General features: G+C 45.2%; 1 protein-coding gene across 6 annotated transcripts in view; it reads left to right on the top strand.

The window, feature by feature from the left end:
• LOC111150680 (RAB GTPase activating protein 1 like) overlaps positions 1–22,267 on the top strand; it is a 759,175-nt gene that overhangs the window by 731,147 nt on the left and 5,761 nt on the right. For 5 of the 6 annotated variants that reach the window (XM_022508220.1, XM_022508222.1, XM_022508221.1 and 2 more), the window contains 4 exons: positions 5,217–5,327; positions 12,212–12,316; positions 15,024–15,107; positions 18,830–18,901. In XM_022508220.1, the coding sequence (XP_022363928.1) occupies positions 5,217–5,327; positions 12,212–12,316; positions 15,024–15,107; positions 18,830–18,901 (372 nt within the window). Of the gene's footprint in view, positions 1–808; positions 1,323–5,216; positions 5,328–12,211; positions 12,317–15,023; positions 15,108–18,829; positions 18,902–22,267 lie in introns of those variants that run through there. The other variant, XM_022508227.1, reaches the window with a different exon arrangement.

Genomic DNA, 22,267 nt, shown 5'->3' with positions numbered 1-22,267 from the left:
AAACTATGGCATGAGGGACAAATGGGCCCACTGCCTGTTTTTGTAAATAAAGTTTTATTGCAACGCAGCCACACCCATTGTTTCCTTATCAGCTGTCTAGGACTGCTTTTGCACAACAGTGGCAGAGTTTGAGTAATCTCAACAAAGATCATACGGCCTGCAAAGCCTAAAATACTTTGTGTCTGGCCATTTACATCTAAAGCTTGTTGACCCCAGTGCTAGGAAATAACCAAAGACTGTTTTTTAAATGCTAGGAGAACCGTAGTCTGGTTTGCCAACTGCCAGTTACTTATTACCAACAAGATTTTGTTTTTAGTTTGACATTTCAATTTTTTAAAATTTCTACCAGAAAGATAAAACCGGATACACTGGGTAAAGGAAGAGCATAAAATGATTTCAAGTATCTAGATTTTCTCTCTCAAATCTTCATTTGCAGACAATGTAGACATTTAAACATTTAATCTGTAGGCATTTGCCTTTGAATGCCAAAAAGCTGTTTGCGAAAATCTGATGACGCTAATTATCAACTCTTGAAAGAATTATCCAAAGAAAGCATGGGAGAGTTGAGTGTGTTTTTGCTAATAAAATTGCACTGGGTCTTTTAGGAAAACATTTTCTCCTGACCCTTAAATGTCTTTAAAACCATGGGCCAAGAATTCATTTATAGTAGCAGATGACACACCCAAAATACTGAGCTAGGGTTTACGAAGCTGCCTCATTTCCCATCGTTCTTTCCTGTAAGCCTTCGTTTATTTTCTTTTGAATGCCGGTTCCCGTTGCTCCGGTCTCTCATCACGGAATAAATGACGGTCACCATCCCTTGTGCTGCTTCACCCACATTCCAGCCCTCAGACTCACAGGACAGCTGGAAGCATTCCCCTGCCCAGCAATGTCAGTCTGTTGCCTGAAAATGAACTATTTTGCAACGTTTCCGACCTTGTCATAGGAGGAAGTTCCTTCCACCAGGCCGAAATAACACAGTGTAAACAACTCACACCCAAGTTGCCCATAGTCCCGCAGACAGCATTTTCCAGCCATCACACGGACTGCGGAGTCAGGGTGCAGGGGAGGAGTTTGAATCTTAGTCTGGCTGGGTTGAGACTTGCCCACTGGCTGCCTCAGGTGTACTTTCTTCCAGCGAATGTTTGCAGACAGAGAACTTAGAGTAAATGACAGCGTTAACAAGTGTCTGCTTCTGTTATTGCCATTTCCATAACTGTATTAGTGGGTGTGCAATTTCATTGGATATTCTGTTTTTTTTTTTTCAATTGTCTTTTGTACCTATGATTGAAAACGGTAGTTGGTCTATGACTTTTGAGGAGGTAAGTTATTTATCTGTGTATGTCTGTGATGCCGGCGTCTGTCTGTCTGTGCAAAATGCAGTATCCTCCTCCCCAAAGTTACTAACCAAACTCTCGCGGCAGCTGTGCAGCTCTTATGCCGGGGAGGGGGGGCAGGGAACTAAGGAGGCAAGTTGTCGTCTGCTTTTTGCTGGGATGGTGTCAGATGTTGGAGGATGGAGGATGGGCCGGACAGGGCAGTGTGCGTTTCCAGGGTTATGGAAGCAGGGTCTCCTGCCGTCTCTCCGGAGAGGAGCGGGAAGCCAGCTGCCCGTGGTGTTGACAGGCTCGGAGCAGCTGGGCACATCTGCTTCTGTGCACACCGTGGCACGCAGTTGCCTCTGCATGGACAGGCTGCCGGGGGCTGACCCCCGGGCGCACTCAGGCACGCAGCCCTTGCTGACCTTTGAGAATGAACGAAGCCCATCCGCATGGAACCACCTTCTCCGTTCTAGTGTAAAGCTTTTTCTTGCATCAGTCAGTTCCAGGGAGGGGCCGGGGAGCAGTGTGGGCTCCTTGGGAGGGGCTGGAAAAGACCACCCAGTAAGACACCTCACTTGAACCCTTGGCGAGTGTGGGCAGGTTCATTGGCAGGAACCCCCCCCCCCCCCCGGTGGGTGGCGGTGCCTTGCCGGCCCCCTCAGGGGCTGGGAGAACTGCTGAGGACGCCTCCCGCCCCAGGTTCAGACTTTGGAGGACGATACTGCATTTTTGGCCCCACAGCTTGCTTGCCCACATGTCTGTGAGTGCAAAGCAGGAGTCCCCTCGCCCTGTGCTGCTTGCTGTGTACACACCCAACCGAAGCTTTTTTGCTAAAGCCAAGCCGGTAGGGGCGCCCCTGAGGCCATTTAGCTTTTTAGGGACGCTTAGACACTCACCGTTTCTCCCAGATCTTCCCCTGTCTCCCCTCTCCCCCCTTGGCCTCGCGTCCTTAGGGAAGGGTTCCAGTTGCAACAGGCGTGGTGACGGCATGTGTCCATCAGCACTAAGCTGAGCTCCCCCTCTTCCTTAGGTAATGTCACCCACCGAGGGTTGGTCTCCGATCAGGAGAGAAGGAGCCGCCTGGTGCCATCTATAACATACTTGCAACGAAGCACTTTTGTATGTGTGACTTGGCGTGCGGGTTGTCTTAACTCCCTTGTAAGCCTGTGTCACTGTCACCTGAAAAACCTGAGCTGCAACATTGTCACTTGGGTGAAATGACTGTAACGTCAGCAAACATTGAGGGGACTCTGCATCTTGAAGTCATGCAAGTACAGTTGTCAGGAGGACTCAGACCCTGACTCAGGAGTAGGGCCTGGAGTCCTGTCACCAGGGGCTCTCGGGAAGGGACTCCTGGAGGTGAGAACAATCGCTTCCCTGCTCAGCAGCCACCTGGGTGCGCTGTGTCCTGATGAAATGGTGCTGGGCATTGCCGCTCCTTCCTGGTGAGGAGGAAGTGGATGGGAAAAGTTTCTGGAACTTTTTCTTTTTTTTTTTTTTTTTTTTTTTGGTAATTCTGAGTTTTCAACAAGTAGGCAAGTTGTTTCCACAAAAAGGAGTAATATTTAGATGTACCAGAGCAAAAGACTAAGTCTTGTGCCCCTGCTAGAATTTGGATTGCTTCAGCAAAGATGGAAAGATTTCGCCGTGAAGGCCCTGGCTGCTTTTCTGCATGTATTTTCATGACAACTTTTATGCTACTTCTGTGGGAGGTTAGGACCTCTGTGGAGGTTAGGACTTCTGTAGAGGAGGGGACAGACAGAACTGGATCAGTGCGATGTGCCCCTACAAATACGTACATGGTCTTTTCAGGAATATCTTGGGAAAGGATTCCTGGCAAGGCCATACTTTAGATGGGTTACATCGTATTTTGGTTAAAAACGAAGATCCAGTTTGGTTTCAGGTAGAATATGAGCTTCTAACAGGAGTGAACTTGAAAAAAATTCTCATTCTGATTCTGAGTGGTTTTTAATTTTTTTAGATAACATTCTAAACCCATGTATTCTGTATTCATTGTTGAAAACTTTGAAGCATTTTTTTAAATGTTTTTTTCTTTTTTTAAGATTTTATTTATTTGACAGACAGAGATCACAAGTAGGCAGAGAAGCAGGCAGAGAGAGAGGAGGAAGCAGGCTCCCCGCTGAGCAGAGAGCCGGATGCGGGGCTCGATCCCAGGACCCTGGGATCATGACCTGAGCCGAAGGCAGAGGCTTAACCCACTGAACCACCCAGGCGCCCCTTAGAAGCATTTTTAAAGCACAAAGACAACAATAAAATTAATCCACCTACAATTAATGTTATTTATGTTGTTACAAAAATGAGACTTTCTAATTCCTTGTCTTTTTTTTTTTTCCTATGAGGTGGCTTAAGCATATCTTTGATCATTACATATTTTTCACTTTTATTTTAACACTGCATGGAATTCTATCATGAATTTACTTAAAAGCATTTAAGAGATTTGGGACTGTTTTTATCTTCTTCAGTAGATTTCTTTTTCAGAAACCCAGTCTTCGTCTTCTAAAAGAGAAGACAGAAATTGACTCTGTTGGGCGGTTCTAGTCAAAGCACAGGTTCATCCTTCAGCTTCTCTGCTGGCCCCATTGGGGGATTCTCCACCCCATGAAAGCCTTAGTCTCTGCCCTTACCACTGGTCTCTTAGCCCTTCCTTAAGAAACAAAAAGAAAAAAGAAATGGGGCTTTCTTTTTTCCATATAACCAATCCCAGGTTGTTCTGTAGAAGGTAAATGTCCTTTCGCCCCTTGTGACGCAATGACACACTCTCTTCCTGGGCATAGATTTGTCTTCTGGTCGTGCACCACTGCTCTGAGTTTCTGCTACCCTTGCAGAAAACACTGGTAGGAGTATAAATCTGAAAAACAGGAAGATCTCATCACATTGAAGTCTTTCCTGTCAGCTCTCTTTGAATCTCCTATAACTGTTAACAGTAGCAAAAAAAAAAAAAAAAAAAAAAAGTGCTTTTGATACTTTGGAATGAAAGACAGTGGCTTGCTCTTCTGAAAATAGATGGCGCGTGTCCATGGTTCTTAAAGTTTAGTTCAGGGGAGACCTTCCTCCTTCCTTCGTAAGAATGTGACTTGGCTCTTTCATCATAGGACTTTGTTTCAGATTTTTTCCTGGAAGCTCAAGAGGGAAAAAAGCAGCTCGGTAATTTCTTTTACCAAGAGTCTTTTGAAGTTTTAAAGTTGAGAAGTTTTTCAAAGCACTCCCACAACATTTAGAGCCATTGTCGTAAGGACTCGCTCTTACCGGTACAAACATCGGTGTTCAGAGAAGTATTTCTACACAGTATTCTACACTGTATTTCTACACCAAGGATGAAATGTCAGTTGATAGCAAAGGTCCGGAACCCATGTTTCTTCATTTAGTGTTCATAATTGAATATATTCAATTAATGTGAACTGTGATACTGGGAAAACAATGTGCAGAAACGTCTAGTGGTTTCCCCGCATTTGTCACCACCTGCGTCCTGCAGTTTCTCTTGAGGTTAAGGGTAGGATTATTGTGCATGTTTCAAACAGAGGCTGGCCAGTGTCTGTGTTCTGGGTCTGTATGAAACGTCACAGGATTGGGGAGGTGTTGGAAATTCTGCCTTTTGTGGCACTTTTTAAATAATGCAGCCTTTACCATGCAGCCTGTCAGGGACAGTTGTAACCGTCACCAGGTAGACCGCCGCACCTGCACCGCTGGCTTAACTCACTGTTGTTTCCTGGACAGCAATCCTGCCTTCCTGTGCCACTCGCGCCTCCTCCTTCTTACACCTTCCAAAGTTCACTCTGTTGTCGTTGCCTGTTTTCCCTCGCCAGTCCCGTTCATTTCTGCTAGTGTGACTCGTGGCTAACGCCCCTCCCTCTGGCTGTTGCTCTTTTCCTGCAGAGGGAGAACCGGAGACTACAGGAGGCCAGCATGAGGCTGGAACAGGAGAATGACGACCTTGCCCACGAACTAGTCACCAGCAAGATTGCTCTGCGAAATGACTTGGATCAGGTAAACCTGTCGTTTGCTGGGTTGAAGTCCAACCGTGACGACCTCCTCAAGGTTGAGGATCGAGCTGCTCTCGCTGCGGTCCCGCCGGGGCTCACTCTGTACCCGATGCTGAGTTGGCTGCTGGTTGGCTGAATGTACAGGCCAAGAGGTGGGAGGGGACAGCCTGAGCTAATTGGAGAGGGTGGAAGACGCGAGCCTTTGAGAAGGGTTGGGGTTCTCTCCAAACAGCATGTGCGATGCTGTTTTCTTTATAACTCTAAACTTCTGTGGTGTCTCTTCTCTTCATCTGTACTTTTCCTAAGCCGAGGGCTGCCAGTATAATTACCTGGGAATATCAGTCACCAAGACTATACCAGTGCCATGCCAGCATTGGAAGGCACTTTTCTTTTTGTTCCAAGAAGAGTTCTCATCTCCAATGAACGTGAGGACTTTATAAGAAGTATGTACATGAAGATACGGGTATTAGTGGAGAGACACGCTCTCTGATGGCTGAGGGCCAAGATGCTAGGTGTGAATCCCTGCATCGCTGTCTGCTCACCACACGACCCTGCGTGGTTCTTAACCTGCCTGTAGGTAAAATAAGGTGAAGCATGTCGACACCATGTGTTCCATACATGGTAGCTGTTGCTAGGAGGACCTTAAATTGTTCAACTTACCTGGTTCTTTCCAGCAGTACTTGACAGCTTTAGGACTTCTTGTTTTCTGTCCCTGGTGTTTTAAAAGATACTTAGCGGGGCACCTGGGTAGCTCAGTGGATTAAAGCCTCTGCCTTCAGCTCAGGTCATGATCCCGGGATCCTGGGATCGAGCCCCGCATCGGGCTCTCTGCTCCACGGGGAGCCTGCTTCCAAGCCTCTCTCTGCCTGCCTCTCTGCCTACTTGTGATCTCTGTCAAATAAATAAATAAAATCTTTAAAAAAAAAAAAAAAGATACTTAGCAATATGGAAGGAGTCTTGGGCGGGTTTAAAATTATCTCTCTTTTCTGACTTCAGAAGTGACTGTTCCCCACCAATGGTGTCAGGGTCAGAAAGACTGAGACTTAACACTGCTGAATCTGTTAAAAAAAAAAAAAAAATTTACCTGTACGCTGACTGCTCATTGACAATATTTCAAACACAATGTCCAGTAATAGAAATATGATTAAATGTTTGGAGAGATTTTTTAAATGCTGAAAAACAGTCCCTGGTACTACTCCTTTTCCCCCCATAGTATACGGCTGGTTTTGCATCTCAGAAGTTTCAATCACAGTAAGATAGGGATTAGACGACTATTAAGGAAAATAGTGCTAAAGGAGGAAAAGGGGCAGCTGAAGGAATTCACAGTAAATAGAGTTTGAAATTAAGACAGAAACTGCTTTGTGGGACACAGGATGTGGAAGGTCAAAAAGCAGCCTGGTTGGGGGTCTGGAGGTCGGGGGTGTGACCCTTTTCCCCACGAAACCATTCAGCTGGGCTGTTGGGAAGTTATTAGAGGGGGTGTGACAGACATGTGACTAGGAGGGAGCCAAAGAAGACAGAGGGCGTCCAGTCCATCAGGAGCAGGACCAGTCTGACCTTAGCTGGTACATTTTTGTGTTAAAGACACTACGCCGGTGAGTCAGTACTGTAATGAAATTCCTGTTTTCATACAGGCTCCCCCAACGGCCTCACATTTGATTCTGTTCTTTCAAATCTTTTATCCATTAATAGTTTTCTGAAGATGGATAACTAAATGGGAAAGAGTTTTAAGCAGGGGGACTCCGTGGAGATGGCGGTGAAATTCATTAGAGAGAGAGTCGTAGGTTGAAAGTTGTGCAGGAAGTGTATTTGGTGTTCTCTGTCAGGCCTTTTAAAAGGATTAAAAAGTAATGAGATGAGATGTCTACTGACCACCTACAACACACCAAGGAATTCAGCAATTCTGTAACCGTCCTCTCATTTAATCTTGCTAATGACTCCGCCGAGCAGGTTTTTTTTAATCTTACATTTAATAAATGAGGAAAATGGCATATAGATTCTGACTCGGAAAGCTCTTCTAACAAAAAGAGAAATCTGGTCGGCGGGATGTGTACAAGATGGTTTACTACTGTGTCACTCAGAAATATAAAAAGTAGAAATAATGTGTAGGCCCAGTAGAAGGGGAGAATGAAAGTGAATGTCTTTTGGGAATTGTTTTTTAAAAACAATGGGAAGAGGGGCGCCTGGGTGGCTCAGTGGATTAAGTCTCTGCCTTCGGCTCAGGTCATGATCTCAGGGTCCTGGGATCGAGCCCCGCATCGGGCTCTCTGCTCAGCAGGGAGCCTGCTTCCTCCTCTCTCTCTACCTGCCTCTCTGCCTGCTTGTGATCTCTCTCTCTGTCAAATAAATAAATAAATAAAATCTTTAAAAAAAAAAAAAAACAATGGGAAGATAATGTTATAATATTGTAAAACCTATAAATTTCTCTGTATATAATGCTTGCATCTAAATTGCAAGGAGTGTGGCTGGCAGAGGGCCATTGTGTTAGGAAAGAAGCTAAAAAATACCTCAAAAGGAGAAAAGCCTACGAGGAAATCCATCAGAATACTAGTTCTAGATACTCTGGGTGATGAGAGTCAATCTAACTTAAATTCATCTTTTGCATTTGTTTTCAATTATTTTATCTTTTATAAGAAGGCCTTAAATTCTTAACAACCCTTGGGTTAGTAATAATATGCATTATACCTTATTAATAATTAGAAAAATAATATATTATTTTAAAAGATGTTACACCACCAAGAAAGTCCATCTTGTGGATCAGCCTGGAAAGACTGCTGCATGCGTAGTCCCAAAATAACTGACTATTGGGTATCTGGGTAGATAGCTTGTGCAGATTCTAGATGCTAGTCCCTGAAGAAAAGATTCCTTCATTCTTTCATTTTTTCATCTTTCTCTTAATTTCCTTCCTTTATACCTCTTCTTTTAAAAGAGTAAGGAAGACCTGGCCCTTGCCTTTTGAAGCTTGTTATCTAGGTAAAAGGATAAAAATTGCTATTTCATGCACATCTCCTCCAAACATCTGATTCTGCAGTTTCTGCCTGAGCAGGGCTTACTTCCCTGTCCAACAGCTGTCCATGCCCCTTTGGTGTCTCGTCCCCCAGCCAGGCCGGAAGGGCACCCACCGCCTAGGGAAAGTGCTGGCTCTGCCCACCTCCACCCTGTTCACCCCCTACTTTTCCGTTGCCACTTTTCTCAAAATCACATCTCTTCATTAAAATAGCCAGACTTGGACAAACATAAAACAAACATGAAAGCAGCTTGTATTCAAGACAATATGTAAACAAACAAGCACTAATTAGGTAATTAGGTACTCTTTAAAAACAAATTATCCCCTACCTTGTCCCTTTAGTGCTGGCTTTAGGGCACCAAAGCCTCTTAAGTTTTCTCTTTGAAACAGCCTTCTGTTTTGACAACTTGCCCTCCTTCAGACTCTGAGAATAAGGACTTCTCCCCTTGATTAACAGTGTAAAAAGATACAACATCTCCATTTCGGTTTCTGTAGCGAGCTGCCTTCAGCCCTTCCTGTCCTTTCTTGTTCGCAAGGAACGAACAGAAGAGACACGGCTCCTCGTCCTTCCAACCAGAGCAAGTTCTGTGTTAGAGCAGGGGCTCCGTGTGATGAGTGGTAAAGTCTTTTGTTTTGTTTTAAATTGAACAACTGGCTTGACCAGTTTTTTGGTTTTTTGTTTGTTTGTTTGTTTGTTTTGAGGTTTTATTTATTTATTTGACAAGAGGGTTAGAGCCAGAGGGCACAGAGGCAATGTCCGAGGAAGAAGCATGCTCTGCACCAAGCTGGGAGCGCGATGCGGGGCTGGATCCCAGGACCCTGGGGTCATGACCTGAGCCAAACGCAGCCAGACGCTCAGCCATCTGAGCCACCCAGGCGCCCCTGGCTTGACTAGTGATTTAAAAAATCATTTCTGAGAGAGCCTCATCCCTGATGTGAGCGCTGAACCTTTCGATCAGGTTATCCGTTAATTGATGGTTAAATCACAAATGGCAGTGCTTTTTCCTCTCCTGTGTATGTCGTATGAACCTTAGGTAGCACTTAGAAGTCTCCACATCGATAAGGCATTTCAGGGAGGGCCTGGGTGGCTCAGTTGGTTAAGCATCTGTCTTTGGCTTGGGTCTTGATCCTGGGGTCCTGGGATCGAGTCCCACATGGGACTCTGTGCTTGTCAGGGAGTCCGCTTCTCCCTCTGCCTGCCATTCTGCCTGCTTATGCTGTCTCTCTTGCTCTCCCTGTCAAATAAATAAAATCTTTTAAAAAACAAAATAAGACATTATAAGATGTTGGTAAGTGCTGAGACGCCTGGGTGGCTCAGTCCGTTGAGCGGCCGACTCTTTATTTTGGCTCAGGTCATGATGTCGAGGTCCTGAGACTGAGCCCCACATTGGCTCCGTGCTCAGTGGGGAGTCTGCGTCAGATTCTCTTTCTCCCTCTGCCCCTCCCCCTGCTTTCTCTCTGTCTCTCTCAAATAAATGAATAAATTTTAAAAAAGAATGTTAGTAAGTGATTAGAATTAATAATGACAGTGATCTTAACAAATTATGGTGAAGATTTTATAGTTTGAATTCAAAGAATATGAGTATCTATCTGTTCAGTATTACATCCCTAGAGATTCATTTAACATGAAAGATGATTTCTAATTAAATGAGGCCTAGAAATTGGTTGTCCAAAGACCCAGAAGACTGTTCCTAGGAGAACCAAGTTTTTTCAGATGTGATCCTATCTTGATGAGCTGTAGAATCATTCTGACTTCACTGTTTAACATAGAGGAAAGACTCTGGAGGAAGCTTCTGGAAAATTCTGACGCTCCTCCCACATGGGACCCCCAGCAATTTCTGCAGATGTCAGAAACACTCCTTTCGTGTTCCAAAACTATAAAATAGAATGTCTAGGTGTGATGCACAATTTAAGAAGCTTAAATGTCCCGATAGCAGAAATTTACAAAAGGCTAAAAATTTGGGGTGAATCTCTTTAAGAAGCCAGACTTAGAAAACATTCACTTCAGAGTGTCATGAAGAGGAAGGACTCTTCTCTTCACAAACTGGACAATGCAGGGGCTACTGGAGAGGACGTTAAATTGCACTCTTCTTTATCAGGAGGGCTGTTACATAGTCTGAGGTAGAACTTGAACCTGTGGGCTGAAGTTGTGGGGACCTAGATTTGGTTCGATTTTTAAGAACAGCGAAGTGATCTGTGTTGCTGTTCTTGATTCTCTGCTCTCTGACCCTCCCTCAGAGAGTCTGGGGAGGTGCTCCCTTCTCTGACTGCAGTCATCTGACTGGCTCTCAAATTGGCTGTTTCGAGTGTCTGTAATCTGCACCAGATATCATATACAGTTTATGAAAACATAACTTGCACAGATATCTTGCCCACCTCTAGTTTCAGGATATACTTTTGCTGTGTAGTTTTCCCCCTTCAAATCTATCAGAGTAAATTTTAGAGTCTTTTTAAGAGGGACTTTTTACCTTCACTACACCATAGTTGCAAGTTATCTGAAAACAGAGCTGTGACCATCAGACTGTGGGACACTGGGCACTATGAGCCCGGACAGAGAGGCTGGAGTGCCTCTTCTCTGCCAGGCCCTGGCAGACTGTGCTGGCCCGGCCATCGGGACAATTGGGAGATGGGGCAAAACACAAGCATGGCCACCTGGCCAGTTTTTACGATTCTTTGGATAATGTTTCGCTGTTGTTGGCCAAGGATAGCTTCTTCGAATAGCTGTCTGTCCTCTGTGTCTGTGGTTTTCTCTGCTGAGCTCATCCTGTGGCCCCGTGCCACCTCTACCCCACGCAGTGCCCCCTGGGCAGTGATTGGAGAGTCACCTCCATTCATTCACCAAGTACCTGGGGAGTCCCCGCCCCACCTGGTGCTGGCCTTGGTGCTGGGGAGATGGGGATGAGCAAGTCTAATGGGCAAGACAGAAAAACCCCCACGTGTGATTTGTCCGTAGAGATTGTGCTCGGTGCTGTTGAGGGAAATAGGAGAGATGTAGGCAGAGGAACTCATTTAGATGGAGGTGAGGAGCTGATTTAGGTCAGGGTGAGTAGGACAGAGCTCAGGGCTCACTCCACTGCAGATGTGAACTTGACGCTGAGACCTACAGGGAGAGTTAAAGGTCTAGGGTGTGCAGTAGGCATGTGTTGACTAGTTAAATAAACACACGGTGCTTTCCTGGTTAATTGGACTCTGTATCCACGTTAAGAGCAGAGTATTCGCTCTGAGCTCTGCTCAGCCATTCCAGAAACGCGGCCTTTTCTGATCGGGTGCCTGGTCCGTCGATCAGTTTTCCCGAAGGCCATCTCTGTCATGGGTTTCTCCTTGCTGTACTCACGGTCCTGTGTGCGTCCCTTCGTGAGCTATTTTACCTCTGCTGGTCTTTGGATTTTCTCACCTACTGTTGACCACGGATCAGCCTGTCTCTCTCTGAATCCGAACCCCCCACCCCCCGGGCACTAACAGCTAGAAGCTTCTGTATACGGCTCCACCCCTTCATCCTAGCCGTGTACAGTCTCAGAGTGACTGAAAATGTGTAAAAAGCATTTAGAAAAGAGCATGCGCTTTGATGCCATTCACGTCTGAACTCAGCTCACGCCTCTCCTATTCCATGTCTGCCGCAGTCGGGTTGTTCGCTCTCTCCAGACTTCACTGCCATTGTCAGTAAAGTGATTGTTGTTGTGAGGATCAGAGATGATGTGTGCCATGTGCCTGCTAGGAAGTTGGCCTTCCATGAAAGCAGCCGTCCCCTGGGTGAGCTAGGAGGGGGAACATGGCTTTTGGTCGTGAGGCAACCGTCATAACTAGAGATTAGGTTTGGAGAGAGTATCCACACACGTTCTTTCTTCGCCTTCCTTATGATTGCCGTGTGCTCCGACGTGCAGGCAGAAGACAAGGCAGATGTGCTGAATAAGGAGCTCCTCCTGACCAAACAGAGGCTGGTAGAGACTGAGGAAGAGAAGAGGAAGCAAGAAGAAGAGACGGCCCAGGTGAGAGGCATCCGGGCGGGGGGGGTGGGGGGGTAGGTGCTTTTCTTTACCCATGTGTGTTGGCATGAGGAGTTAATTAACACTCTAAGCAAGAAGTAAAATTAAACTTACTCTAAGTCAAGGGTGATGTTGAGGCAGGACACGCCAATAGCGTTGGGTCTCCGCATTTTGTCTGAAGGGTGTTCAAAGTGGAGGCAAGAACTGATTTCTTCCCTTGAACAGGTTTTAGGAATCTGCCTTTACTCAGATGTCTAGTGAGAGTGTGAAGTTTCCTCTAAGTTTAGCAACTTGGACTTAGATCCAAGAGCTTGGACAAACCTGCAGAGTTTGTGTCCTGTCTCCAAGCTCATTGACATCAGCAGTATGAGGGGCAAGGGGGAGGGGAAGCCTGCAGAGATGTCTGGGAGTTGGGAGGTGCGGTCAGTCCTGCTCTGTCGCCCTGATTCCTGCCTTAGAAGGAGCGCCTGCATTCCCGGCAGAGCACTCAACCCTTATTCCCCAGGGGAAGGAGAAACCCCTTTGGGAACCAGTTCGCTCCCTCCAGTTTTCATGTGCTTTGGGAGGCTAAGCAGCTGGGAGACCATGGCTTGGCCAAGTCCTCCCAGCTGAGAGACAGGAGGGACCTTCTACTCAAGGAGTCGAGCCCGCCGGCCTTCTAGTCTTCCTGGGGAAGAGCGGGCCGCCTCATCAACCGTCTCGCCTCTGCCAGTCCCCGCCAGGCATGATTCACTCACTTATTTTAATGAGTTTCATTCCAAGACATCAAAAATACTAAATATAAAATAGAACACAAAGCATTTCAAAGACCTGTAGCCAAGCAGAAAAAAGTCCACCAAAGTTAGTAATGAAGGGATGTATCATTTAGCACCTTCCAGGATTGATAAAAAGTGTTCCATGATTTTTTTTTTTTTAATTGGAAAATGATGAAATGATTCTGGGCATTTAGTGTGGGCCAAGATTTTTTTTTTTTTTTTTAAATAGTCAAATTTTTTAAGGAGCTGATTATCCAGTTTGAGCCAGGTCTTTGATGGGTTTGTGGTTTTTTTGTTTGTTTTGTTTTGCTTTTATCTCCTGCCTTTTGGGGGGCTGATTCAGTACTTTAAGTAAAGAATGAAGCTATTAGCAAATTAATTAATTTAACCCATGCTTCTTCCCTCTGTGTGTGTGTGGGGGGGCACACACACGTATTTGTATATGTGCATATATCCTGTTTTAATCATTATGGTACCTTTGTGAGATAGGGATTATTCTCTTTGCCAAATAAAGAAACCATGGTTTAGAGAAATTAAGTGACACTTGCCCAGAGCCTCTCAGCTTTCTGAGTTTGTCCTGAAGTCTATGGCGCCTTATCATGGGAGGGCAGAATGTTGTGATTTCCGTCCTTTAATTATGGAATCTAGAGAGTAGAGACCAATATAAATAACCAACTTTGAATCAATATAACCTATACATTGCTTTTAGAATTTAAGAACATGGCAAATATGAAGGAATTCGGAAAACCTCAACAATAAGGAGTCCGATTATAAATCGCAGTCATTTGTGAGTTAGCAAATACAGCTAGTTTGGAATGCTGCAAAGCAGAATTTAATTTATTCTGATTATGTACTTAAAGAGTAACCAGAGCTGTATTGTGTTTGGTCAACAACATGGAGGAGCTGAGTTCTTTCCTCATCCGGTGGGCCTGGAGCTGTCCTACCTTCCTTGATACCCAGCATCCCACATTGCTGGACTCCAGAAATAAGTGTGTTTTTCAGTTCAGCGTTCTTGGTTTGGCATTTCTGTGACTGTAACAAGGACCTGCGTTACGTGTCGCGCCAGATCCTTCTAAAGTCATTCCTCAGTCCCTGAATCTCCTGACCTCCAAACTTCTTACCTTCCTGCAACTTTTTCTGACTCCGGTCTCCAAAGCTTCCTGTTCCCACCTTCAGGGAGTTACCAGCCGTGACAGTAGGGGCTATGAATGGGGAGGCCCTAAAATGCCTCTGCGGTCATTGATTATATAGCAGTAAGAGTACCCACGACATTGCCTGGGTATTTGGTTTTGTTTTAGGCTCTCATAAGAATAAAGATAGCTTCAGGGTACCTGGCTGGCTCAGATGGGGGCAGCATGTGACTGTCAATCTCAGGGTTGTGAGTTCAAGCCCCACATTGTGTGTAGAGATTCCTTAAAATAAAGTCTAGGGCGCCTTGGTGGCTCAGTGGGTTGAGCCTCTGCCTTCGGCTCATGTTATGATCTCAGGGTCCTGGGATCAAGCCCTGCATCGGGCTCTCTGCTCAGCAGAGAGTCTGCTTCCCCCTCTTCTCTCTGCCTGCCTCTCTGCCTACTTGCCATCTCTCTCTGTCAAATAAATAAATAAAATCTTAAAAAAAAAAAAATAAAGTCTGAAAAAAAAGAAAAAGAAGAAAGAAGATAGCTTCTGAAAGGACACATATTTCACAACATATTTATAAAGTAAGTGGTAAGGATAAGCAGTTTTGTAATGGGGCTGCTCCATATGTCTTACACGTTACAGGAGAGAAAGATGTCTGCATCTCCGAAGATGATCAGGCTTTCAAGCTTGACTACAGCTTCAGTGAGGAGAGTTAATGTAGCTGTAGTTGTTAACATTGGCCTTGACCGAATCAGGCCGACATGAGTATAGGTGTTCATGGCAATCCATTAGGCTTTTAACTGAGGCTTGGTGTTTCTCCTCCTCTGTCTCTCTAGCTAAAAGAAGTCTTCCGGAAACAGCTGGAGAAGGCTGAGTATGAGATAAAGAAGACCACAGCTATCATTGCTGAGTATAAGCAGGTAACGAGCCACTGGGCTTTGGATTGCTATAAAAGTGATTATTTGTATTGTTTTTCTTTGAGGGGAAAAAAAAACATTTTTGTCTTCAGAGTTCTCAGAACAGTGATTGGCACGCATTCATTAAATTTGGTGACCTCCTTTCTCCTCCAGTGGTTGGATGTGCTTGCTGGTAACGCGGGAGGTGTCACTGAGCAAAATCATCTGTTGACTGCGTACAATGTTTGATAGATTCTGAGGAACAGGAAAGTTGATTGTTACCACTGGGATCCTGTCTCTGCGATTCTCAGAAGCGCATTTCCAGTAGACCTCAGGAGTAACACTTTGTCTCTTTGCCAAGGACTAAAGTTTAGTGATTGTAGCAAAAAACAGTATCCAGGGAATCGGTGTGACCTTTGCTGTCACAGTATAGAATGCGGGAGCTCTTTTTCCCACTTGGCTGTGTGGCCTTACCCAGCAATGGCCAAGGCTAGCGGGAAGCCTTCCATGGGGACCCTTTGATCACTTAGTGGAGGGCTTGCTTCCCTTGAGGATATTCCAGGCCCCATCACCCGAGTGCTCCCAGAAAGCCCTTGTGCCAGCCTGCGTAGTATCGTCTTATCTCTGCTGCCCATGCTGGGACATGGCAAGGACTCCGCATTGCTGAGAAACCCTTGAATGGGCTACTGCAGTTCCAACTTTCCGGAATTAATCGAGGGACCAAATGTCGCCTGCTTATCCTAAGAATGTCCCTGGGGTCTCCTGCCTCATGTAGGAGTTTGAAGTCAGATTGGTTTTCTTTTTAAAAATGTGCTGCTTGTGAATAAAATTTATGTTCCTTGTGGAAAATTAAGAAAGTGTAGAAAAGCACAAAGGAAACACCCTCCCCCCCGCTTAACCTTGCCAACTAGAAATAGTCACGGTAATATACTGAATATACATTGTTGTTGTATAAATAAAAATGTCATTTATATTGTTTGTGCTAATTTTTGCAGCTGATTCACTTCATATATTATGAACATCTTTTCAGAAGGATTTTTCTCCTTCGTGGAAGATTGCTTAGAAATAAGGCTTCAGAGCTATCTCACTCTCTTTGCTGATAATCAGTATGTGTTTAATACCTGCTAGCTGAGAGGCTTGATCCTTTGGGGGAGTAAAAGATGAATTAATTCAATTTCTCTCCTTCAGAAGCTGATCTTCTAATGGGGAGATAACACCTGTGCACAGATAAGAGGAAAGGGAACTTACTGCCCATGGGAAATGAAACCCTTCCTGGAGGAGGGGTGATTTGGGTATGTGGAGGCAGTGAAGGAGGATAGAAGTAGGGAACAGAGGAACAGCACATGCAAAGGCATGGAGGTAGATAAGTGAACAGAAATAGTTTTATTTGTCGAGTTTCGGGGACAGAAGAAGAAGCAGAGATGAGTTAGGTTCCAGTTCAAAGAGGGGCTTTGGGTTAGGCAGAGGAGTTTGGATTTTATTCTGTTTACAGCAGGAATGTTTGAGCAAGAAAGTGGCATAATCAGGGACATGTTGTTGGCATCGATCTGTCCTAGTGAGAAACATGGAACCAAGTGGAGAGACCCACTGGCAAAGATACAGACAGTAAGAGGCTAACCACAGAGTCCACGTGAGAAAATAGCCTTAAACTAAAATAAGTAATAATGAAAATGGAGAGGAGGAAGACGTAAAATATAGTCATTTTTTGCTGGACAAGGGAAAAGACTGATGGTGATCCCGAGATTTTCAATTTGGGTAACTAGGAGAGGGATGAGTAGACATTAACCAGTCCAAGGAACAGTAAAGACCAGGTGCCGTGGAACTTGCCATCACTGCAGATGGGTTTTTTTTTCATCACCGCATTAGGCCATGGGTGGCCGCCATATGCAGCACTCTTCAAAATAGTAATCCTTGGGACTGTTCTTGAATATTATCTGGCAGGCACTACCAGTAATGTAAAAGGCAACAGACCCATCTGTCTGAAGATAATTAGGATATAAAACATAATCCAAATGCATTCTATAGTTGGAATTGGCTATGATTGGCTTTATTTTGGAATCTTTGGGGTTACTTGAAAGGGTATATGGTTTGCCAAAATTATTAGGGAGATTGCTTCTTTTCCACATCAGCTAATACATTCCTATTCATTATTTCCAGGCTTGGATCTGGAGAAATTGGAAACAACTCCACAAGCAGGCCCTGGTCTCTAGAGCCTTTTTTTTTTTAAATTTATTTATTAGAGAGAGAGAGAAAGAGAGAGCATAAGGAGGGGGAGGGGGAGAGGGAGAAACACTCCCCACTGAGCCGGGAGCTTGAAGGGGGTTGGGGGAGTCAACTATCTAAGGACTCTATCCCAGGACTCTGGGATCATGACCTGAGACGAGGGCAGATGCCTTCAAAACAGACATTGAAAAAAAAAAATCCAGTGGGTGCCTGGGTGGCACAGTTGGTTAAGCGTCTGCCTTCAGCTCAGGTCATTATCTCCAGGTTCTAGGATCAAGTCCCACATCAGGCGCTCTCTCTCTCTCTCTCTCTCTCATAAATAAAAATCTTATTTTTAAAAAATGCCTGTTTTGTCATAGAGGTAGCTCTTTTATATTTTTAGTTCAGATTGCATTTTAAAATTTGACATCTCCTAACTTTCTTTATTTTGTTTTTTTTTTTTTTTTCAAAACAAAGATTCATATGTCACTCAGGGAATTGGAACATCTAGAATTTTTTTTTTTAAAGATTTTATTTTATTTAACAGAGAGAAAGAGATCACAAGTAGGCAGAGAGGCAGGCAGAGAAGGGGGGGGGAGCAGGCTCCCCGCTGAGCAGAGAGCCCGACGCGGGGCTCGATCCCAGGACACTGAGATCATGACCTGAGCCCAAGGCAGAGGCCCAACCCTCCGAGCCACCCAGGTGCCCCTAGAATTTTTTTTTTAAGCAAACAGTTTTGTTCGTTTCGTTGGTTGGTGTTGGCTTTGAAAGCACGTATTTCTGCCTGCCCCTGCTACTTGGTGTTAGCACCTTATTTCAGAATCAATAATGAGATTTTCTTTAATGAGCACTTCTTAAGGCCATGTGCCATATCGAATCCCCTGCATACATTTTTTTCCCCATTGATGATCACAGCACAGCGGTTTGTATTTATGAGGGAACTGAAGCTTAGAAAGGTTAGTGAATTCGCCCAAGGACACACTGCTGGAAAGAACTAGAGCTGGACCTCATGCTTGTCATTTCACACCATATTGCCAAACCACTTGATCAGAATTTTAGTCTTTATTATTTTCTGGTTATTGTAACTCTGTTTTATCCATCCCCTCCGCCACTTGTAGAGGAAACTTGAGGTCATTGAAAACAGAGACTCTCCCTGTGGCAGTGCACAGAAGTTTCTGGTCCAGAATTCTTTTCATCCCGTTTCCAGAATGGAACTTTGCACAAAGTGGATCCCCAGCAGAGATTCTGTAGATTGATTCCAAAATAGGACAGGAATTCACTGGAAATAGCCACAAAGTCTCGTGACAGAAAGATATCAAAACACCCCCTGTGTTCTTCTACTAATTCAGATGAAAATACTCTTTCCGCGTGGAAAACACTCTTGAGGCTCTCCGCTGTGTGTGGACTGCATTTGCGGGGCTGTTCTTTTGCGAGGTTTTCTTCTGGCCTCGGAGAAGCCAGAGCCATCCGTGAGTGGTTACACAGTGATGTGCACATCAGAGCTGTTCCGCTTCCTAATAAAGACACCCTTTTCTTTCCTTCAGATCTGTTCCCAGTTAAGTACCAGACTGGAGACACAGCAGGCCGCCAGCAGGGAGGAGCTGGAAGTGGTTAAGGTGAGGCGGAGCGAGAACGCTCTGTGCTGTGGCTTCTTGCAGATTCACGCAGTCTTACGTCAGTACCCGAGGGGAAGCCCCGCCCCCCCTGCGTGACCACGCCCCCAGCGGCCCAGGTTCTGACGTCACGCCCACCCTGCCCCTCTCGGAAGGTGGAGAGCGGACTCTGTCTCTGGCCGGGTGTGATGCTCCTCGCTGCCCGCAGAAAGGCTGTGTTCCCATCAATGTCCGGGCTTGTCGCAGGCAGGTCGTGGGAGCTCAGCCTTGTCACAAGAGGCTCCTGAGCCTTTTTGCACGATGGACGCCTGGGAGCCCCCAGCATCCCGACGGGGCCAGAACTGATGTGGCTTCGGCGTGGTGTGCCACCGGGCAGCACCCTCCCCTTGCTCTCCACCAGTTTTTTGGAGGGTTGTTTTTAAAGGAAACTGTAGGATTTCTTTACATGCTGCCCCCTGGTGGTGAAACTCCTTTTGTTGCCTACGTGAGAAAAGCGATTGCTAATTCCCGTAGAATCCACAGCAGAGCAAATGAATCCCTGTCTTCAGAAGCAGTGTTGGCACAGCTAGCTCTTGTGACCTGCGTGCAGAAACCGGACGTAGTTCTCTTTGAGTATATTCAGGTTTGATGCTGGTGCATAAATGCATTCTAGGCACGTTAGCATATAACTGAACGACTGGGACAAGTTATTTGCCTCTCTAAGCTGTATTTTGGGGCCTGTAAAATAGAGACAACATTACCCACCTCAGCCGGTTATTTTGAAGATTAAATAAGTGCTTAGCTTAGAGGTTGGCACACAGTAAACCCATAGTTTTATAACTTTATAACCTGAAAATCTGAGACATGAGAACTGAAAATATGAACCTTGTTCTGACTTTGTAGTCCAAGTGTTTTTTTCTTATTTCCTGTTCTAAAACAGTCTGAGATTATTAGTGACTGTGACGTTGGTCATCTCCCTGCCCAAACCTGCCAAAATTTTGGGCTCATGTCTTCCCTCTCTGGTCTACCTTTACCTTCTTCCTCCTTGGCCTTTATCATCCTTTTTTTACATTAACACTCAGTTGATGATGTTCCTTGGCATAAAAGGGTTAACTATCCTGAACTAAAATCTTCATGGAAATATAAATGAAATGGATGCATATGGGCCACTCAAAGCTTTATTGGGCATCTATGTGGACAGCTTTTAGACTAATGTTGTTTTGCAGAACTTATGCATAACAAAAAGTTTAGAATTTCCCTACAGGAGCAAGTTATATGTATGCATGTGAAATATTTAGGGAATAGTACAGAGGCATGTAAGTCAGCGCTGAGTTGGATGACACGGACAAGCAGGGTTTTGAGAAAGCAAAATCCTAAGAACTGCAGACCAAAGATGACTTTGTAGAGGAGGCTGGACTGAAGCAGGACTTCTGTTAGATTTCTAGACTTCTGTTAGAAGGATTTAGAAAGGACATTCTGGAAGAAACTGTGACTGAAGACCCAGAAATCAGAATGAGTCTCATTAAAGAGGCTGATGTGCTTCGTGTATTAAGGAATAGAGGGAAATACTGGGTATTATAAACAATAGACAACTGGCTTGTCTAATGAAAGGCTGTGATATTCAGGAAGAGGAACCTGAACTTGTTTTGGCTGAAAACAACTAATACTTAGTAAACACATCCTGTGTGTACTTTTCCAAAGATTATCCCATTTTATCCTCTCAGCTTCCTGTGTAGGTAGATACTATTATATCTTTTTCTTATTAAAAAAAAAAGATTTTATTTATTTATTTGAAGATAGGGGTAGAGCCCAAGGAGAGGGAGCAGCAGGCAGAGAGAGAGAAGCAGACTTGCTGATGAGCAGGGAGCCCGATGCAGGACTCAATCCCAGGACGTGAGATCATGACCTGAGCTGAAAACAGATGCTTAACCAACTGAGTCACCCAGGCGCCCCTATTATATCTTCTTTTTAATGACTTATTAGGTCTTGTTTTTACTGACAATGATGCACCAAAACAGGTCATTCATGATCTCAAGGTCACAGTGAGTAGGAATGCCTGGATTTGAACCCTGGGAGTGAGACTCTACTCTCTATACACTTGGTCACTGTACTGTCCCATAGCCTTTTGCTCCAATGCTACTTCCCTTTCATCTCTCGTTTGGCGTGATGCTGTAGGTTTTGATGTTTCCATCCTCCTGTAACACCATTCCCCTTTCAGGTAACCCTTCGCACTGGAGTTAGAATGAGCTTTCCCCAGGATAAATGTGATGCTCTCACTCTGTGTATCAGTTTAGAATGAGATTGGCCACAGGGAGGAAACCCAAAATAACAATGGCTTAAACAAAAGACGTTATCTCACTTAAAAAAGGAAAGTCTAGGGCTAGAAAGATCCTTGGTTTTTATCAGTAATCCACACTGGTCAGGTATCAGTGACCCACACCCTCAGCATGGGCTGCCATCTACAAGGTCACTTGAAAGTCAAACCTGTCACTGGAATAACCTCCATCACACCCACCTCCCAGGGTAGAATTTGGGGCTAGAAGAAAAGGCCAGGGTCCCAGAGCCCACCTCCAGCTGGGTGAGCTCTAAGTGGCCTTCCTTGAAGCTCCATACCACACTTGGCTGACCTGTCAGAACTGAATCTCATGGCCACACTGAGTTTCAGGGGAGCCTGGGAAATGGCAGCTTTTAACTGGGCAAACTGCCAGCCCACATGAAGTCAGAGTTCTGTTAGTAAGGAAGACAGGGAGGTGGACGCTGGCTGAGACCCTGCATCCTCGTGAGGCTCAGTGCTCTCTCTCCAGCGGGGAGCCCAGGATGTAGGGAGTGCCTTCGCTGTAGGACGGAATCGGGGTTCCATAGCATTACATTGGGGAACCTTTACATCGGGGCCATGGACAACGCTTCTCACTTCCTGCCTCTTGCTGCTCTGCCATTTCCTCCCTGCTGGAGCTTGCTCACGCTCCCTGCAGTTCTCTGAAGGACCAGTGGCTTTGCATACTCGCCCTGCTGAGATGTCCTGAGTGTTGGCCCTGCTGAGATGTCCTCCTCCCTCCGGGAGCCTGTTCCTTCATGCGGTTCCGCCTAATAGAACTGCCTACCCAGCTTGGCAAACTTTTAGTCATTTAAGACCCAGATCAAAAGCCACCACTTTTAACATTTTATTTAGTCTACCATAAATACATAAAACTAGTACTTGCTGTTTGCCTATTTAGTCCCAGTAGTGGGCTGATTATTCTTCAAGGTTCTGAAGAGGCTTACAAGATATCAAAATTTTAAGTGTCTAATGAATATTAATCAGGTGGGAATCGGAAGAGTACATTAAGGATGGGATAAGAAAGCAATCGGAGTGTGTGTTGTAATGAGCACTGGGTATTGTAAAAGACTGAT

Source organism: Enhydra lutris, unplaced genomic scaffold, assembly GCF_002288905.1.
Source record: "Enhydra lutris kenyoni isolate GAN:26980312 unplaced genomic scaffold, ASM228890v2 scaffoldscaffold24, whole genome shotgun sequence".
Classification (NCBI taxonomy): Eukaryota; Metazoa; Chordata; class Mammalia; order Carnivora; family Mustelidae; genus Enhydra; species Enhydra lutris.
Note: the sequence above shows the minus strand (reverse complement) of the source record. Positions and strands in the feature narration are given on the sequence as shown.